The sequence below is a fragment of the Pteropus vampyrus genome, unplaced genomic scaffold (genome assembly GCF_000151845.1).
Source record: "Pteropus vampyrus isolate Shadow unplaced genomic scaffold, Pvam_2.0 Scaffold193, whole genome shotgun sequence".
Lineage (NCBI taxonomy): Eukaryota > Metazoa > Chordata > Mammalia > Chiroptera > Pteropodidae > Pteropus > Pteropus vampyrus.
The window spans coordinates 1,189,343-1,207,768 of NW_011888974.1; the positions used below are offsets into that span (position 1 = coordinate 1,189,343).

An 18,426-nucleotide genomic window follows, 5' to 3' on the forward strand; every position below is an offset into this window, starting at 1 on the left:
TTTCGCTCCAGACTTGACCCTTCTCCTCCCCTCCCAGCTGACGGGTCCCGCATAGACCTTTCTTCCTGGGCTTAGATTTTGTCACTGTTTTGTCTCCCCTGGCCACAAACACTATAACCTCAGGAAGAGGAAGGGCAGGCAGGCTGTGGGGCGCTGGGTGATCAGAGTGGGTTGGGGGGGGTTGCTGGGATACAGGCAGGAGCAATAAACTCAGGAGCCCCCCAAGTGACACAAAAGAAGCTGGCCCAGGAGATGTCAGAGTGTCCCCCACCCCCCAGGTCCCTGGACAGATGGTGTTTATCTAAGTTAGGAGGGAGGGGGCCAGCCAGCAGGCCTGGGCGATTGGGCTATGTACTCTATTTGGGTAATGAGGCCTGTTGTGCCTTGGGCTGGCAGTCCTTTCCTCTCCCCACTCCAAGCAAACACAGGAGCTTGGAGACCAGAGAGGAGAGGGGACCCAGTGACCCATGTACCCAAGGGGCTGTAGGAGTCAGACTGCCACCCACCCACCCCTCACCCCCAGGATGAGGGAGAGGCCCCTGGAGAGAACAGGCGTGATATTCTGAAAGACTAAGCCTTGAGGCCTCAGCCTTACATGTAAGTAAGTACTGGAGAAGATGTGCCATAGGGGACTTGTATACAACCCTGGCTTGTGGACCATGAGGAGGGAGGGACCAGCAGGGATCTAACACCTTGAGTATCTTGACTTCCTCTGTCATTTCCCTGGGGGTAGCAGACTTGGCCTGTGCCTAGTAGGACCCTGAGAGTCAAGCCTCTCACCTGTGTAGAGAGAGCCCTTTCATCTTGAGAATTTGATTGACTGCTAGGAATAGGGTTAGGGTCGGGGTGTTATCTCTTCACCTCTCACCACTGCACCGTCCCAGCTGCCTTCCTTTGGCTAATGCCCGACCCCCATCCAGACCATAGGTGACCAAAAGAGGAGGTTCAAGGGAGGTGGCACACCCCTGAGAAGGGGCATACTTTCCAGCTCATTTCAGATTGCCATCCTAGGATTCTAGGCTGGGCAGACACCAGAAGAGCAATGAAAAGGCAATGGCCGGCTGCTTGGAGGCCACTTCTTATGGAGTGGCTTCCTCTCCACTCATACAAACCTTACCCATCCCCTGGACCTAAGGGGACCAACCAGCAATACTGGTAGAGAAAAAGCCAGAGCCTGAATGAGTCTCCGCCACGTGACCTTGGGCACGGTCCTTTCCCTTCCTGACCTTCGATTTACTTCTATAAGAAATGTATCTGAAAACCGATCCTAGGTGGCCTACAAGACAGAGATGGCTGTAAGGCCACTGGGTATTGTTGCTACGAGGACTGAGATGATAAACAGATTCCAGCCCTGGCTTTAGTTCTGGTAGTAGATTAACAAGTGGGTCTCACCAAAGAACACAAGGGCTCCTAGTGGGGACCTGGAGAGGGTATTTTAAAGGTCTGACTCTCGGCAGGAATTTCAGGCAGGTTAGAGTGAGGGGCAGGATTTGAGAGGGTCCCTCAAATTGCCCACCATAGATGAGTGCCTAATGCATGAGAAGAGTGTGGAACCGGCCCTGGCCCTGCAGAAATCGTCTCCAACCTTCCCCTTTCTCCACCACACCCCTGACCAAGCCCTTTCCCTCTGACAGTGGCAAGCTGGTCTCTCCCAAGTGGAAGAATTTCAAAGGCCTCAAGCTGCTCTGCCGAGACAAGATCCGCCTCAACAACGCCATCTGGAGGGCCTGGTATATCCAGTGTGAGTGGGTGCCGTAAGCCTTCCCAGCAGGAGGGCTACACATGGGGGGCTGCCCAGGAATCCCCCAGCCAGGATCAGTAGAGTGCTTTGGGGGAGACCAAACCTTCAGCACCAGCACCCCTGAACGGCTTCTGACCCCCCAGAGAGTTTGGGGGAATATGTCCCTAATGACTCTCTCCACTGTGAAGCTGGGCACAGCAGAGCTCACCCTTTCGAAGTCCTAAGGTGGGCTGAGATTTGGGGAGCAATTCAAGGTTCATTCTGCATCCTATTAGTGTAGTGAGGTGCCTCACATGTGAAGGTAGCAAGACGTGTTAGACACTATCTGGGCCAATTCTGTCACTTTGCAAATGGGAAAGTGAGGACCCTGCACGGGTCGCCACCAGGCTTTCACTGAAGTCCTTACGGAACCCTCACCATCATGGAGATTTGCCATGTGGTAGAGTGGAAGGGACTCCGGACTTGGAATCACCCACAACTGGTTTCTCACCCTGTTTCTGCCCCTTGCTGGCTGTGTGACTGCAGGCAAGTCATTTAACCTCTCTGAACTTATTTCCTCACCTATAAAATGAGTAGTCCATTTTATAGTAGTCCTATCTTTCATGGTTGGCATGAGAATAACAGGCATTAACAGGCCTGGCACAAAGTGCTCAATAAATGATGGTTGAATCTGACGTACCCTTGAGAAGGTCACAGTCATTCATTTGGGAATACAAGACTCCCCACTCTCCCTGCGGCAGAGCAGCAGAGGCTAAGAGGCCTCAGATTAGTTGACCCTGTGTTGGGACCTTGTCCAACTCAGTTATGTCCCGCTGCAAGATCAGAGGGCTGCACTGAGCAGGGAACACACAGCCCAGGAGGGACCACACATGATATTCTCTGCACTGGCCCCACTAGATTCTATCTAAGCAGAGAGAAGGAGTTGTTTTTCGGGTTTTGTTCATCTATCATAAATCATAAATCATCTTATTTAAGGCTTCCTAGCAATCCTGGGAGATAGGTATTATTATCCCCATCTTATAGATGAGCAAGTGAGGCCCAGAAGACAAGTGACTTGTTCAGGCCACAGAGCATAAAAAGAGCAGAGCTGTGGCTGGCTGTAAGTCCAGGGCTCTCCAACTGAGCCCAGTGCTCCTTCCTCTGCACCCTGCTGTATGGCTTCCAGACCTTGCCTAAGAACAGGCCCTGCCCAAACCAGGAAGCTGATAGGCCTAGGAAATCAATGTTATTGTCCATCTCCCCCTCCCTGCCACCTTGAGGTTTCATCCTCTACCCTTCCCCGCAAAGCTGGGTGGGGTATAAACCCTTCTCTCTGCAGAAGAAATTTCTGATGCTACCTGGGGTCCTCACCCAGACAGACTTTGGTCTCCAGCTATTGTACAAGTTGCTGGAAGGACCTCAGATTCTGAGTCAGACACAGGTGGTTTTGAGTCAAGTTTTAGTATGCCATAGCTGTGTGACCTTGGCAAAGTCTCTAGCATCCCCTAGCCCAAGCTTGCTCACCTGTAAGTGGGCATAATAATAGATCCTACTGCTGAATTCTGCTATGAGTTTTCAGTCAGATCACATCTCAGCACCAAGCAGACACAAGGGCTCCCTGAGGGTGAACTCTGGGATCTAGCACTACTATATGATAATAGCAACAGCATAGGCAAGCAGAGAAAAAATATCAGGGCTCCTCCTCCTCCCTGAGCATCCAAGGTTCGGAGGTGGGCTTCAGGAAAGGGAGAGGGGTGACTAGTGCTGGAGGGCTGTCTTGCTCATCCTCCTGGAAACTGCTACCCCTCTGCAGGCTCCTGGCTACTCTAAGATCCCTTCCTTTCCCACACCCCAAATTCGTCTGGGTTTCCTCTGAACTCCCAGAGCACTGTGCCCTCCCATGGGCAGACTCTCTACTTGGCATTAGCTTATGTTATGTTTGTGTTTTCCTCATCTCACCCACTAAGCTGTGAGTGCCCTAAGTCATCTGTGGATTCTGTCCCAGCATCTGTCCCAGCATAGGTGCAAAGGGGCTAGGTGGCTGCATGAGTAGATTAACTTTTCATTGTTAAATAAAGCCTGCCCAACTCTCAGGAAGCCACAGGGTCACTGCTTTTCCATCCAGAGCACAGGGTCCCTGGGCGGGGAAGGGGAGAGTTCCACCAGGCCTGCTCAGCCCTGACTCTCTGGGGACCCTGGGCAAACTTACTCTTTCCTGGTGCTCATTTCCTTATCTGGGAAGCCAGGAGCAGATGCTTTTGAGGATTCCTTAATATAACCCCCTGGGAGTCCACACGTGCGAGGGCCTATCCCTTTGTTTTCTGTCCAAGCCATGCTCAGCAACCAGGACAAACCCCAGTGGAGATCATTTTAGACCAGGCTGTGGATGGGTCCATTCTGTGGCCTGTTAGGAACCAGGCCACATAGCAGGAGGTGAGCAGCAGGAGAGTACAGCCAGCTGCTCCCCAGCACTAGCATCATTACCTCAGCTCCACCTCAGATCATCAAGCATTAGATTCTCATAGGAGCACTGGTCCCTGGTGCCAAAAAGGTTGGGGGCCACTGTTTTAGAGAATGTCCTTTAGGACAAAATTTTGTAAATGATGCTGAAGGTACAAAGAAATTTCATGTTCGGGTGGTCCCCCTCCCCCTCCTCTTTGGGTGTCAATTGTTTCAGAGGAAGTTTGCTGAGGGCTGTGGTAAGATGGGCCCCAATGGATACCCCTGAAATCCTCTTTGTCAAGGACTTTGACTGCCAGAAAAAGTCGCTGCCTGGGGGTCCTAGGGCTTTGAAGTCCTGCTGTGTGCCAAGTTCTGTACCAGATGCAGGATTCTGGGCTAAAGGGCACAGCTCCTTCTTTCACTCCTAGTGGGGAGGCCAGCATGTGGAGAAATGGCCAGGCAGGTGGATAGTGATGCAGACCAGCCCATAGATTTTCAGAGGAGGTAAGGCTTCATGGAAGTGGGGCTGCTCTGGGCTCTCCTGGCAGGTGGGCAGATGAGCATGAAGCAGAGGAGGGAAGGGAGAGGTATTCCTTACAGAATAAAGGGTGGGCTGTGCAGCAGGGAGCTGTTTGGCTTCGGGGAGCTGTGGGGCATATGAAGGAGACAGGCTGAAGAAGCAGCGGGACCCATTGTGGAGGGCTAGGAAGCCGAGCTCAGGGCTGTAGTCTTTATTCTGGAGGTTTAGAGAACTGAGGAGGGGTTCAGGCCTGAACTGTGCTTTAGGAAGAACTGACCTGGCTGCAGCTGGAAGATGGGCTGGAGAGTGTGAGTCAGGGAGGTTCCAGGTGAGAAATGACGCCAGACCAGGGGATGACAATGAGAATATGGAGGGGAGGGGACACTGAAAGAAATGTCACCCTTGAGATTGAGATGATTAGTCCATGGATTAGACAGGAATGCTGGGAGTCGGAAGGGAGTTTTGGTGACTGAGGGGCAGTGCTGGCAGTCCAGAGGAAGCACAGGCTGAGGAGGGAATTTCCCAAACATCTGAGACTGACAAGTTTTGGGACATCCTAGTGGAGAGTCCCTAGGCAACTGGGAAATGGGTCTGAAGCTGGAAAGGGGCAGGATGAGGGCGGTTTGGAGGTGGGCATGGGGGCAGATGCTGAGTTACAGGAGGTGAAGATGAGACTGGGAGATGCAGAAGTGGAGATGGCAAGTGACAGTTCTTCCAGAGTTTGGGGGAAAGGCAAAGGAATAAAGAGGGAAGCAAAAGGGTTAGCTTGATGGGTAACATAGGAAGGGAAAGGTTTGGGGGGTAAAGAACATGGAATGTGTTTATAGGCCAAAAAGAATGAGCCTGGGGAGAGATCAGGATTGGAGACAGGGAAGGGAGTAGAGGAGGTAGAAAAAGGGCTCAGGTAGGTAGCCTGTAGTGGACAAGGGGTGGTTCTCTGAGATCAGAGTGGGCAGTGCCCAGGAGCCTGAGGCAGGGAACTGAGGGCTCTGGGCCCCTATCCTGTCAGTCTGATCAGGATGTTCTTGGGTCAGCTTACTCCCTGTGGTCCCAAAATCCCATTAAGCAAGCATTGCCTGCACCCCTATTAGGTTGGGTTCTTTTCACAGATTAGCATAGAAGAGGGAGATCTGGTAGGCCTAGAGAAGAATGCAGGAAGGCTTCCTGGAGGAGGTGGCACTTACTATGAGCATTGAAGGCCAGGCAAGATTTAGTAGTGTCGTACTTGAGTCCCAGTCCCCTTGGGGTGGGAGATGAGGTAGCTGGGCACCCCTGACCTGGCCCCCTTCTCTCAGATGTGGAGCGGAGGAAGAGCCCCGTGTGTGGCTTCGTGACCCCCCTGCAGGGGCCTGAGGCTGACGAGCACCGGAAACCGGAGGTAGCTGAGACTCAAGGGACCACCGCCTACCAAACCCAGCCCCCTGCATCCAGTCTCCCCTGCTGGATGGGAGGGGCCGGCCCAGATGCGGATTGGGTGAGGGGTGGAGTAAGTGCTACACCTCGCACTGAGCCACCTCCCGGCCCTCCCCAGGCTGTCGTCCTGGAGGGAAATTACTGGAAACGGCGCATCGAGGTGGTGATGCGCGAATACCACAAGTGGCGCATCTACTACAAGAAACGGGTCAGTGAGGGACGTGGGGGAAGCCCCAGACTTTTTCCCTGCGGCCGCTGGCCACCGCTTCTCTTGGAAGAGACCTGGAGGCGCTCCCCTGATCCCAACCCTGCCCTCCTTTAAGGCCCAGGTTCACAGCGCCACCGTGTGGTCATAGTGTCTCCTCGCAACCTCCGTACCTCCCAGATTGGAGGAGCTCCTGAGGGGAAATGGGGGATCTCTTTAATTTGGGGGAGCTTGTGAGTAGGGGAGGCCTTGGTAGGGAGTGATGGAGGAGGGGCAAGGAATCCAGTGTCCACTTCTGTGTGTTCCTGCAGCTCCGTAAGTCCAGCAGGGAAGGGGATCTCCTGGTCCCAAAGCAGGTGGGTGTTCAGGGATGCAGAGTTGACAGCTTCCTTCTGGGTGAATGGGGCAGTGGCAGGTTGGGGGTGGTGAGGGTGTGACAAGAGGGTAGCGGGAGTGACTCTTGTCCTCTAGTTGATTTGGCCCTTCTTCCCTTGGAACACAGTGGTGGGAAGACCCTCAGCCTTCTGGTTGACTGAGCAAGTAGTGGGGAGGCATGGGGGAATAGAGGGTCCTAAAACCTGGGGTCCCTGGCAGGAAAAAGTATAGGAGGCAGGAGGGGGACCCTAATCTCCTTGGCAAGCCATCCCAGTCTCTCTCCTGAGGGTAGTTGTCAGAGGCCAGAGAGGTGACCCTAGCCTTCCAGGCAGCAAACTGGGTCCACCAGAGAGAGGTAAGGAGGGACTGCACAGAGGCCCTCTGGCTACTGACCACTTCATCCCCCCGGCGGGAGATGATATGGAAGGATGGGGGGCAATGGCAGACCCCTGACCATTTCCTGTCCCCAGGCTGGAGAAGAGTGAGAGCAGCTACTAATGGCTCTGTCTCCCTAGGCGGAAGGGGGGTGGCAGCCACCAGAGAGATGGTGCGAGCAGCTCTTCTCCAGTGTGGTACCTGTGCTGCTGGGGGGCCCAGAGGAGGAGCCTGGAGGGCGGCAGCTTCTGGACCTCGATTGCTTTTTGTCCGACATCTCCGACACTCTCTTCACCATGACTCAACCCAGCCCCACACCTCTGCAGCTGCCCCCTGAGGATGGTGAGGGCCTGCACCTGGGAAAGAAGGCCTGTGAGAATCCAGGCAGCCAAGGGAGGATGGCTGGGGACAGGTGACCCCATTCCACCCTGCCTGCTGCTCCTGACATCACCACTGCCCCCTCCAGCCTACGTCAACAATGCTGACATGATCCAGCCGGAACTGACACCTCTGCAGCCCAGCCTGGATGACTTTATGGAGATCTCAGGTGGGGCAGGCTCCTCCCCTGAGATGGAACGGCAGGGTCAGTGGGAGGAGAACCCAGGTTGACCTCAGGCCAGTTCTATACCCTTCTGGGAAGGTAGTTTGTCTGGGTGACTTCTGAGAAATCTTCCTGATGTCGCTTTGTCTGGTCTTGTGATGAAGCTGGTGTGGCCTCAGGTGAGAGCAGGGCCAGACCAAGTACCTAGGCAGGGGACAGGGGACCAGAGGCATTGAAGCTGCAGACTGTGGGAGCTCCCAGGAAAGCAGTGGATGTTGAGACTCTCTCAGGGGAGAAAGGGACTGTCATTTGTTTGGGTCTATTTATTTATATGATTCATTAAAAAATAAAAACCTATTTATTAAAAGAACATTTCAGACATACATGTAAGTAGAGAGAGAGTTCCATGAACCCTCATGCAGCCATCACCGACCTGGACATTTACCAACTATTGGCCAGTCTTGTTTCAGTTAGAACTCACTCACTTCTCCCCTCCTGTGTTATTTTTAAGAAAATCCCAGGAATTATATCTGGTAAAGCATGTTTTTTTAGGTAGTATGTTTCCATGCCTCACTGTCCTGACCCCCAGGACCACCAAGTCACTGGTTTCTCATGTCCTTCCTGAGATACATGTCTATATAAAATAAGCGCACATGGACAAATGTCTGTTTTTGTTGTCATAGTAGACTCTTCCCCACATTGCTTTCTTCACTTAGCTGTAGATCTTGGAGATTGACCCTGATATTCATACATTGAGAAGACTCCAGAGCCATTCTGGGAGTCAGATAGACATCGGGGCTCAACCTGTTTCAGCCAAGTCCTAGGGGGCAGAAAAGGGGTTCCTGGGATAAAGGCTCAGTTTCGGTGACCCCTTCACTCCTTCCCACAGGGTCCTGGGCCTGTCAATCAAGAGGTAGAGGCCTATGGGGCGGGGACTAGGGAATGAGGAACCACCCCCATCCCTGCGTCAGTCCTGGGCAGGGGTGGGGGCTGAGGGGGCAGAAGTGTTGATGGCAGTGCCCTGGGAGCAGACCAGCCTGGGAGGGCGGCGGCCCTGTCTGGGCACACAGACCCCTGCCACAGGTAGGATCTCAGCCACCCTTCCCCTGGGCTCTGGGCAAAACCTGGGGCTAGGAAGTGACTTCTCAGCCCAGGGTGTCTGCTGGGATAGGGGGTGAGTGTGGGTGACCTATTTAAAGAGGTAGCCAGTGTGACCCCCTCAAGCACACTGTGCACTGGGAGGGCAGGGAGCACTGGGGCAACCAGGGCTGCTGCTTTGCTGCTGCTTTGATTGTTCCCACGAGCTCCTCACTTGAGAGAAAACCCAGTGAGGGAACCAGTGAGGAGAGGGTTCAGTGAGGGGTCCGGGGTGCTCAGAGAAGGGGAGGGAGCTTGAGGCTGGGAGGGGATGTTAGATCAGTGGAGGGGGGCAGAGACTAGGGGAGTACTCAGTGGGTGCCTAGGACTAGGAAGCAGCTTCTCTCAAGGCCAGGTGGAGACAAGCCCACAATCTAAGATAAGGGGATAGTGGTGACTCAGTGATGAGCCGGACTCAATGCTCCATGAGGCCTAACAAGCCCTGGGGAACGGGCAGCAGCAGTGAGCAGAGAGTTGCTCTGTGGCCCTCAGCATCCTGGGGCCAGGCCCAGGATATGGCTGGTTCTATAGCCCAGGCCTCAAGGGGCCTAGTGAGGAGGCCCGTGGTCCCTGGGGGCTGGAGAATGGAGGCTTGGTGACTGCTCTCCCTCTGCCACCCACTCCGTTAAAGAAAGGCAGCAGGACAGCAGGAAGATCCCTTCTGATGATGTAGCCAACACACACACACACACAGGCACACACACACGCGCGCACACACCCACACACACGCGCACACACACACGCGCGCACACACCCACACACGCGCGCACACACCCACACACACGCGCACACGCGCACACGCACACACACAAACGTGGGCATGGCAGACACACACACTCCAAGTATCTCACATCAGGGCAGGTGCACACAGACAGAGCTACAGACAGTGGAACAGACACACAGGGAGGCAGACAGACAGATGCTGCATAAGACCACACACTGACATGCCAAGCCAGCTGCCCAGTGACATGTGATTCCCAGAGTCACATAAGATGTACACACAGGTTTGACCTCATCAGGCTCAAGGTTTGGTGCTCAAGGCTCAAGATGCTCTTCTGTCCCACTCCCGGGTCTCCAAGGTGGCCCCCAGGGGAGAGGCCTGACCGGCTCCCTGGGCTGGGGCGTTGGGGCCTATCCAAGGCGGGCAGGGTCGGGTCCGGCCAGACCAAGAGGCCTTGGGAGCTGGTATAGACTGAAGGCTGGTCAGGGTCAGAAAAAGGTGCCCGGAAGGGAGCGGGTAGGCGGGTGGCACCCAGGCTGGGGATGTGGTTAGGCCACAGGCAGCTGCTTCCCAAAACCAGAATAGCCTGGGTCTTACACAACCTGCACCTCAAAAAATCTGGCTGTCCCCTCCCCACAAGCTTTTCCAAGCTTTCCAGCACCCACCTACTCTAGCCCCCACGCTGAGCCTACCCTCTGACCCTTGCTATCACCTTCTTAGCTCCTTCACTTTACTCCTGGGCTCTGCCCTTGAGGCCCCACTTGTTGACCTTCCAACAAACCAACTTGTCCCAGACCCGCTGACCTCCTGACCCCTCTCACCCCTAACTCACCCCTTGAACTCGTGTCACCCTGAGGTTCCTCCTCATCTCAGGCCTCTTTTCTTGGACTGCACCCATTTCCCTCCCTCGCACACACTGTAACCTTCTCCCCCTTTTACATCCCCAGCAGGGCTGGCAACATAAGCAGACGAGGGAAGGGCGCAGGCCTGGGGATAGAGAAGGGGGGCTCATGAGCCAAATGTGGGGCTAGGTGGGAGGGCCACTTCTGGGGTCCTGCTCACACCCCACACAGTCCCCTGTTGTCTCCCACTCAGGCCTCTTGCTGCTTCCCCTGAGACAGAAACTCAGTTTCACAATCTCTTGTGGAAGCTCCCCCTCCCCAGCTCAGTCTGTGGACAGGACACGAGGCCTGTACTCCTCCCACAGCTTCTAGCCATGGCCTTAGCCCTAACTGTTGCCACCCTCTGTGTCTGAATTACAGATTTCTTCACCAACTACCGCTCCCCACAGACTCCCACGCCTTCAAACTTCCTGGAGCCCCCCAGCTTTGGCCCCATGGCCGACTCCCTTTTCAACAGTGGAATCCTGGGCTCCGAGGTGCCCCCTGCCTCCTCGGGCATGACCCACCTCCCAGGGCATAACCGCCTGCAGGTGAGCTCACCCCATCCCTCCCAGCCTTACCCAGCTCACCTGCCAGGAGGTATTCTGGGCACTTTCTGAATGCCCAGTCCTGTGCTTGGTTCACAGAGAGAGACTGGAGCGGGAGAAAGACCTTATCTCTGCTCTCTAGTAAGGTGCAATTCAGCTGGGGAGGAAAGACATTTGTGAAACAGAACTGACAAGATGGCTGTAGGGGAGTTAGGCTGAGTGCAGGAGGAACATGGAGCAGGCACTACCAAGGGCTGGGTTGCTTGCAGAAGGCTTCCTGGAAGAGGGAGCGTTCTGGGCCTTATTGAAATGGGTCTGGACAGAAGAAGAGACTAGTAGAGGGCAAGTCAGATGGGAGGAGAAGCTAGGAGGAGAAGCTTGAACGAGTGCATGGAGGCAGAAAGCTGAGCATGTGTGTTTAGGAAACAGTGAATCCACCACTTTGACTCAAGAACTCCCAGACCCAATTCGGATGTTGTCTCCGGCCGCTAGGTTAGATGCCTTTCCCTTCATCATCAGACTTTTTCGACACTATCATAGTTCATTGTTGAGGGGTCTCTCTCCTAGACTAGACAGTGAGCTCCTTACTGGAAGGACTATGTTTTGCTCAACACTACGTCTTCCATACCCAGCACAGTTCAGGCACTTTAACAGCACTGGGTAAATGCTTGCCCAGTGATTGAGCAAGTGAGTGAATGAATGAATGAATGAGTATATGGATGGATGGGTATGTTGGTGAATGGACAAATGGGTTATAGATGGGGGTAGATGCTTATATGAGTTGATGTATCCATACGTAGGTGAGTGGTTGGTTGGATGGATGGGCTGATGGATGAATTCATAGATGAACAGTTTTGCAAATCCATCAATGGGCTGGTGGGTGGATAAGTGGCTGGTGAATGTACAGCTGATAGTGGATGAATAGAGGAAGTATAGATGGTTGGATGGATTAGTGAATGAGTTAGTATCTGGTGGGCTGGTAGAACGGTAAATGAGCTAGCTCATAGGTGAGAGAATAAATAGGTAGGTGGATGGGTGGATGGATGGATGAATGGATGGATGGATGGATGGATGGATGGATGGATGGATGGATGGATGGATGAATGGATGGATGAATGGATGGATGAATTATTTGGCGAATGAATGAATGCGCAGAAAGTTTGATCTTCTTTCTCATGCCTTATTTGTGCATAAATGTGTTCTACTCCCTCCCTCCATTAGATTATAATTTCCCTTGTTCGCGTATTGAAGTTCAGGGATCTTATCTCTCTCACTGCCCAGTCCAGAGCTCTTCCAGGGCAGGAGGCTGCCTGGGTGGCTGCAAAGACCAGCTTTCTCCCCTGCTCTCTCTCTGTCCCCCCAACCAGGCTCGGAGCAGCTGCCCTGGCTCCCTGGACTCCAGTGCCTCCCTGAGTTCTGATTTCCTCCTCCATGAAGACCCCAAGCCCAAGCTCCCACCCTCTCCTCTCCCTCCACCCCTCCTCCAATACCCTGCTCTTGCCAAGGGGCCTGGCCTGGAGCCCTGTCCCCCACCCCTCTTCCCTCCTGTGGCTCCGCCTCCTGCTATGGTGCAGGAAGAGCCTCTCTTGTCTCCCAGATTCTCCTTCCCTACTGTCCCTACGAGGCGAGTGTCTCCACTGCCCACTCCCTCAGCCTTCCCACCCACCCCACAGCCTGTCCCAGGCCCTGCCCCCACCCCCTTCCCCATGGACCTTCTACCTTTGGGGTATCCAGAGTCCCCATTTGGGCCTCACTTCACAGTACCCCAAGGCGCACGGCCCAGAGGCAAGTCCCCCACCCCAACCACTAGGGGGCGGAAACCCAGCCCTCCCACCTTGGCCCCTGCCACTGCTGGGGGCAACAACCCTTGCCTCACACAGCTGCTCAAAGCAGGTGAGATGGGAGGGGCAGGGTCAACAGAGCGGTTGATGGGGACAAAATGTGGAAGTGGGGAGCCTGTGGCAGTAGAGGGCGAAGGTTAAGGGAGAGGCTCAGCTGGGCACAGAGTGGTGAGGAACTAAAGACATGGGTCCTGAACCCAAAGGTGTGGGCTATTAGGAGTGGAGGGATGGGGTCTTGGGAGATGCTTGGGTTGGGGCTTCCCCTAGCAGGCCTCACAGTTCTGCCTGTGCACAGCCAAGCCTGAGCAAGTCCTGGAGCCACCGCTTGTGTCCAGCGCCCTTCTGCGGCCCCCAGAGTCCCCGGTAAGATGGTGGGCACTGGGAGTCGGGGGGAGTCTCTGAGCTTCACCCCAACTCTCCACCCTTCTTCACTTCAGCAGGAGATGGTCCCTGAATTCCCCTGCACCTTCTTTCCCCCGACCCTGGCTCCCACACCACCCCGACCACCTCCAGGCCCAGCCACACTGGCCCTTCCCAGGCCTCTGATTGTCCCCAAAGCAGAACGGCTGTCACCCCCAGCACTCAGCGGTAAACAGGGTTTCCAGAGATTGGGGGGACTCTAGGGGATGGAGGGGAGGGGAAGGATAAAGGGCAATGGGACCCTCTCCCCTGTGTCGGTCTGTCTGTGGTTTTTTCTGTCCCTGCCATAGGTGGTGAGCGGCGGCTGTCTGGGGAGCTCAACTCCATGCCAGGCCCAGGGACTCTGAGTGTCCGAGTCTCTCCCCCTCAACCTATCCTAAACCGGAGCCGTGCAGACAACAAGGTGGCACTACCCTGCCATCCCAAGATCTGTTTGCTAACCTTAGGCCCTACCACGCTCCTTCCTATGCTCATCCCCCTTTCTGCCTTCCAAGACTGAGAACCGGCGCATCACACACATCTCTGCAGAGCAGAAGCGGCGCTTCAATATCAAGCTGGGGTTTGACACCCTGCATGGGCTAGTGAGCACACTCAGTGCCCAGCCCAGCCTCAAGGTGAGCCGCAACCTAGGCTGGCACCTCCAGAACCACAGGCCCTTTAGTGGACTCCCATGCCCAAGACCAAATCCTAGGATCCTCCAGACACCCAGTTACCTCTTCCTACCTCCTTCAGTGGGTCCCAGGCTGGGGTGGCTCCAGCATCTGACCCACACTGGTGATGCCCACAGGTCAGCAAAGCGACAACACTGCAGAAGACAGCCGAGTACATCACCATGCTACAGCAGGAGCGGGCAGCCTTACAGGAGGAGGCCCAGCAGCTACGGGACCAGATTGAGGAGCTCAACACTGCCATTAAGTAGGCAGGGACCTGTGGCACAGGGGCAAGGCGTCCTGCCACCTGACTCCCAACCCCTGACCTGCCCCATTCCCCCAGCCTGTGCCAGCAGCAGCTGCCGGCTACTGGAGTGCCCATCACACACCAGCGTTTTGACCAGATGCGAGATATGTTTGATGATTATGTCCGGACCCGCACACTGCATAACTGGAAGTTCTGGGTAGTATCCTCACTCGGCCAGGGTGGGGTGAGTGCTGCAGCTAGACTAGGCTGTGCCTGGCTGCAGGCTCAGCTCCACAGGCCAGGCAGGGTTTCAGAGCTGCTCCCAGGGGGAGGGGTGCCAGTTCCACTCCCTCCTTCCAGGCTTTGGCATCTTGGCCAGCAATTTGCCCAGTGATGGGCTGGGAGCAGAAGGAAACTGAGGGAGAAACCCCTGGGTGGGGGGGCCACACCCCTGCCCACAGAAAGTCCTAAGCACAATTTGAGAGAACCTAAACTCACAGTGGCATGAGTGGGCTGGGCACTAGAGAATCACTCACTCCCTTACTGGTCAAGCTCTAGGCTAAGCTGGGACAAGAAGCCCAGGGATGGGCCATAGAAGAGCTGGGGAAGGGAGCTGCCAGCTGGTTAGCTGGGGAGGCCTTGGAAGGATGGGAAGGTGGCTGCAGTGGGAAGGGAGCTGCCAGCTGGTTAGCTGGGGAGGCCTTGGAAGGATGGGAGGGTGGCTGCAGTGGGAGAGTCCTCAGGGTTTGAGGCTTCACAGTGGCCGGGCCTTTCCCATGGTTTGAGCCAGATAGATGTCAGGGCTATAAGTGAGGTGGGTGAGGATACTGGCTAGACAACAGGCCTGTTCCTTGACCTGGGCTCAGTTCAGCATCCTCATCCGGCCTCTGTTCGAGTCCTTCAACGGGATGGTGTCTACAGCGAGCTTGCAGAGCCTCCGCCAGACCTCGCTGGCCTGGCTGGACCAGTACTGCTCCTTGCCCATTCTCCGGCCAAGTACGTGAGCCACTTGCCTGCCCAGTGGAATGTCCAGGCCTCAGGGAAGATGGTTTTACTTTGCTCAGACCCCAGGTTCAGCCTGCCTTCAAAATAGCCAAGGGTTTTGGTCATCTCGCCATGCCCCCTGGATGGTCCCCCGGCCACCAGGACATCTACAAATGCAGATGAGGCTGACAGTCTTGCTAAACAGTATCTCCCCCAACCTCTTTGTCTCTAGCATCCAAGGGCAGGGCCCTGACCCCAGGAGGTGTCTCTCTCTCTTTCCCCAGCTGTCCTGAACTCCCTTCGCCAGCTGAGCACATCTACCAGTATCCTGACGGACCCAAGCTGTATACCCGAGCAAGCCACACGGGCAGTCACAGAGGGCACCCTTGGCAAACCGTTATAGTGCTGGCCAGGTTCTGTGGCTCACTCAGCTGCTCTGGGGCTACTACCTTCCCTGGGTGTGGGTTCCAGGGACAACTTCTGGACACTCTCCTCCTGCCCCAGGACCTGGCTGTCCCCATTCCTGAGAGTTAAGTAGGACCTAAGCCTCTTCCCACCTCCTGGAAGCCAGGAAGCTGAGTTCTAATCCCTGCTCTACCAGTGACTAATACTGTGACCTAGGGACTCATAATCCCTCTTTGGACCTCCATTTCCAGTCAGCAAAATGGCGGGGAAGCTTCAACCAGATGATCCCAAGGCCTTAGAAGCTGGCAATTCAGGGAGCTTGAAGGAGGGAAGGGGACAATCCTGTTTCCCTGTCAATCCCACCTGCACTCCCACAGGTGGGGCACAGGTCTCTGTCTCTGTGCAGAGAAGCAAAGAGGATGTTCCCTCTTTCTGCTCCTTCGCTGGTAACCTGGGGCAGGAGGGTGCTACAGGATAGTGTCCCTGAGTGGATGAGGCCAGGAAGATCTGATCCCAGGAGAGAGCAGGGCAGGGGGTGACCAAACCAGGCCAGGCATCTTGTGTGCGTGTGGATTTTGTAAAGAATTCTTGACCAATAAAAACAAAAACTGCCGGGGGCTGTCATTGTATCTTGCTCTGGGCTGGAGAGAGAGTTGGTTGGCAGTTGGAGGTAGCCTTGAAAGGACCTTAGCTTTTCCTCTGAGCTGCAAAGCCACTGGAGAGTTTTGACTAGAGGCGGGACAGGATCAGATGTAACTTCTGAACAGGACCCCTCTGGGTGCTGAGTTGAGAATAGGCGCAGTAGGGCAAGGGTGGAAGCAGGGAGGCCCATTTTAAGCAGTCACTATCATCCAGATGAGCGATGACGCTTGTCTCAGAAATCTTCCATCCACAGCCAGGAGAGGGTTCAGAGAGGCTCACCACCTTCCAAGTTGGAAGAGGGCAGAGCTGGGACCAAGGAGTGGAAGTGACAAGGCCATCTATCAGAACCATCCAGAAAGTAAAAGTGCTGCTGTGGGAGGTAATGACATCCCCACTGTGCAAGATGTGCAAGCAAACTGGATGGACACTGGTTGGGATGTCTTAGAAGGAACTGATACTTCAGATGGGAGTTGGGGTAAAAGGCCTCAATACTTCATTGATCCTTTCACTGACCCATTTAATAAATATTCCCCGAGGGCCTACTGCAGACCAGGTAATGGTCTGGGCTCTGGGGATTCTGTTTGCTGCTGTACCTCTCTCCTCACGGAGCTGACTCTTCAGGCCTTGCATGTCTGAATCCTCTGACATCTCAGAATTTCTGAAAGCATTTGCAGTAGATAAATACAGTCTTATGTGGGCTTTCCTTTCATTCATTCATATAGAATAACAATAATAAGTGTATACCTATCCAGTGTTTACTATGTGCCGAGCACTATTCTAAGCACTCTGTATACATTAATTCGATCCCTGCAATACCTACCCCTACAGGCCTGTCGTGAGGATTTAAGAGTAACTGTATATAAAGCACAACAGTGCCTGGCAAAGGACACTATGTAAGAGTTATCACAATTACTATTATCATCCCCATTTTACAGATGAAAAATTGAGGCACAGAGAGGTTAACTAGTCCCAGGTTGCATGGTTAATGAGGTTCCCACCCAGACTGTCTGACAGTAGTCTCTGCTTTTAGCCACTTCTCTTCACTGTGCAGTGACAGGTATACTCAGCCTTTAAGTGCTATTTGCTACCGCAGACAGATTTGAAGTGGTACTTTGAAAGGTAAAATCCTGGCAGTTTGTGCTCTTAGTTTTCACCCACTCACACCCAGCCAAGAAGGTCCCCTCCATAAGACATTCCCTTGACTCTGTGTCTCCTTTAGATGCTACCTTCCCTTGAGAGAGTGGTCTTGCTCTCTCTCCCTTTTCCCCTCCCACTTACCCCCAGCCACTTGCCTCTGGGCTCCTTCTCCTGCTTTCCACCCCAGCCTCACCCCTGCACTGACTCTACTCACAGAGGACTCTTGACTCCCTCATTTCCAAATCCAGCGACCTCTTTGCATGCTCTTCTTGTCTTCCCCTGGGTCCTCAGACCATCTTCTTGAACTACTCTTTCCCTTTGAATCCAGGGTTCTCACGAAGGTCTCCTTCCTCCACCCTGACAGTGCCTTCCCAGTTCCTGTTGTGAGAGCCTCTTCCTCCATCTGTCCCTTTCCCTGGCCCACTTCCCTCTCATTCTATGGCAAGCCCAGGCAATGCCATCCCCTTTGGCCTCTCTCCTGTTGTATCTGTCCTGTTGTCTCCCCAGAGCCACATAACCACATATCAGATTGCCACCCTGCCCCCGCCCTCTGAATGTTCCACAGCTACCTTAACCTTGAAGGAGTCAAACAGAACTCATTTCTGAGACTGTACCCCACAGTCTTCCCCCTAAAACCTGGTCCTCTCCATGGCTCCCCATACCCAAGAAGAGTGCCACCATTCACACACTTGTGCAAGCTGAAGTCATTTTTGGCTCCACCCCATATCCCACTACGTTATGGTATCTCTTACTAAGGCCTGACCAAGTGCTCTTGTAAGCATCCATCTCCACGGCCACTACCCTGGCCAACAGAACATTGCCTTTTACATGTACTCCTGCATGAGCCTCCTTACAGCTGCCCTTCAAACTCAAATGTGCATTTGAATAACTTGTGGGGAGGGCTTTTAAAAATCTTCATGACCGTGTCTAGTCTGAATCAATTAAATCAGAATCTCTGGCTGTGGGGTTTAGACATCAGCATTTTGTAAGGTGATTTTAATATACAGCTAAGGTTAAGAACCACTGCAATTGAGGCTTTGAGCCTCAAATTATATATTTCTGGTGCTCGTTAGTTTAAACCAGTGGTTCTTAAACTTCAGCGTACATCAGAAATCACTTAACAGGCTTGTTAAAATACAGATTGCCAGGCCCCCACCTCCAGAGTTTCTGAGTAGGCAAGTCTGGGATGGAGTCTAAGAATTTGCATTTCTAGTGATACTGG

General features: G+C 54.1%; 1 protein-coding gene across 1 annotated transcript; it reads left to right on the plus strand.

Annotated features, from left to right (window-relative positions):
• Positions 1–787: 787 nt before the first annotated feature.
• MLXIPL (MLX interacting protein like) lies at positions 788–16,592 on the plus strand. The gene is made up of 16 exons (XM_023537481.1): positions 788–1,741; positions 5,978–6,060; positions 6,214–6,303; positions 6,612–6,656; positions 7,191–7,392; positions 7,517–7,597; positions 10,712–10,881; positions 12,246–12,771; positions 13,015–13,082; positions 13,157–13,307; positions 13,430–13,542; positions 13,634–13,753; positions 13,927–14,054; positions 14,133–14,256; positions 14,903–15,032; positions 15,305–16,592. Exons 1-16 carry the CDS (start codon positions 1,537–1,539, stop codon positions 15,421–15,423), a joined length of 2,355 nt encoding a protein of 784 aa, XP_023393249.1. The 5' UTR covers positions 788–1,536; the 3' UTR covers positions 15,424–16,592.
• Positions 16,593–18,426: the final 1,834 nt, after the last annotated feature.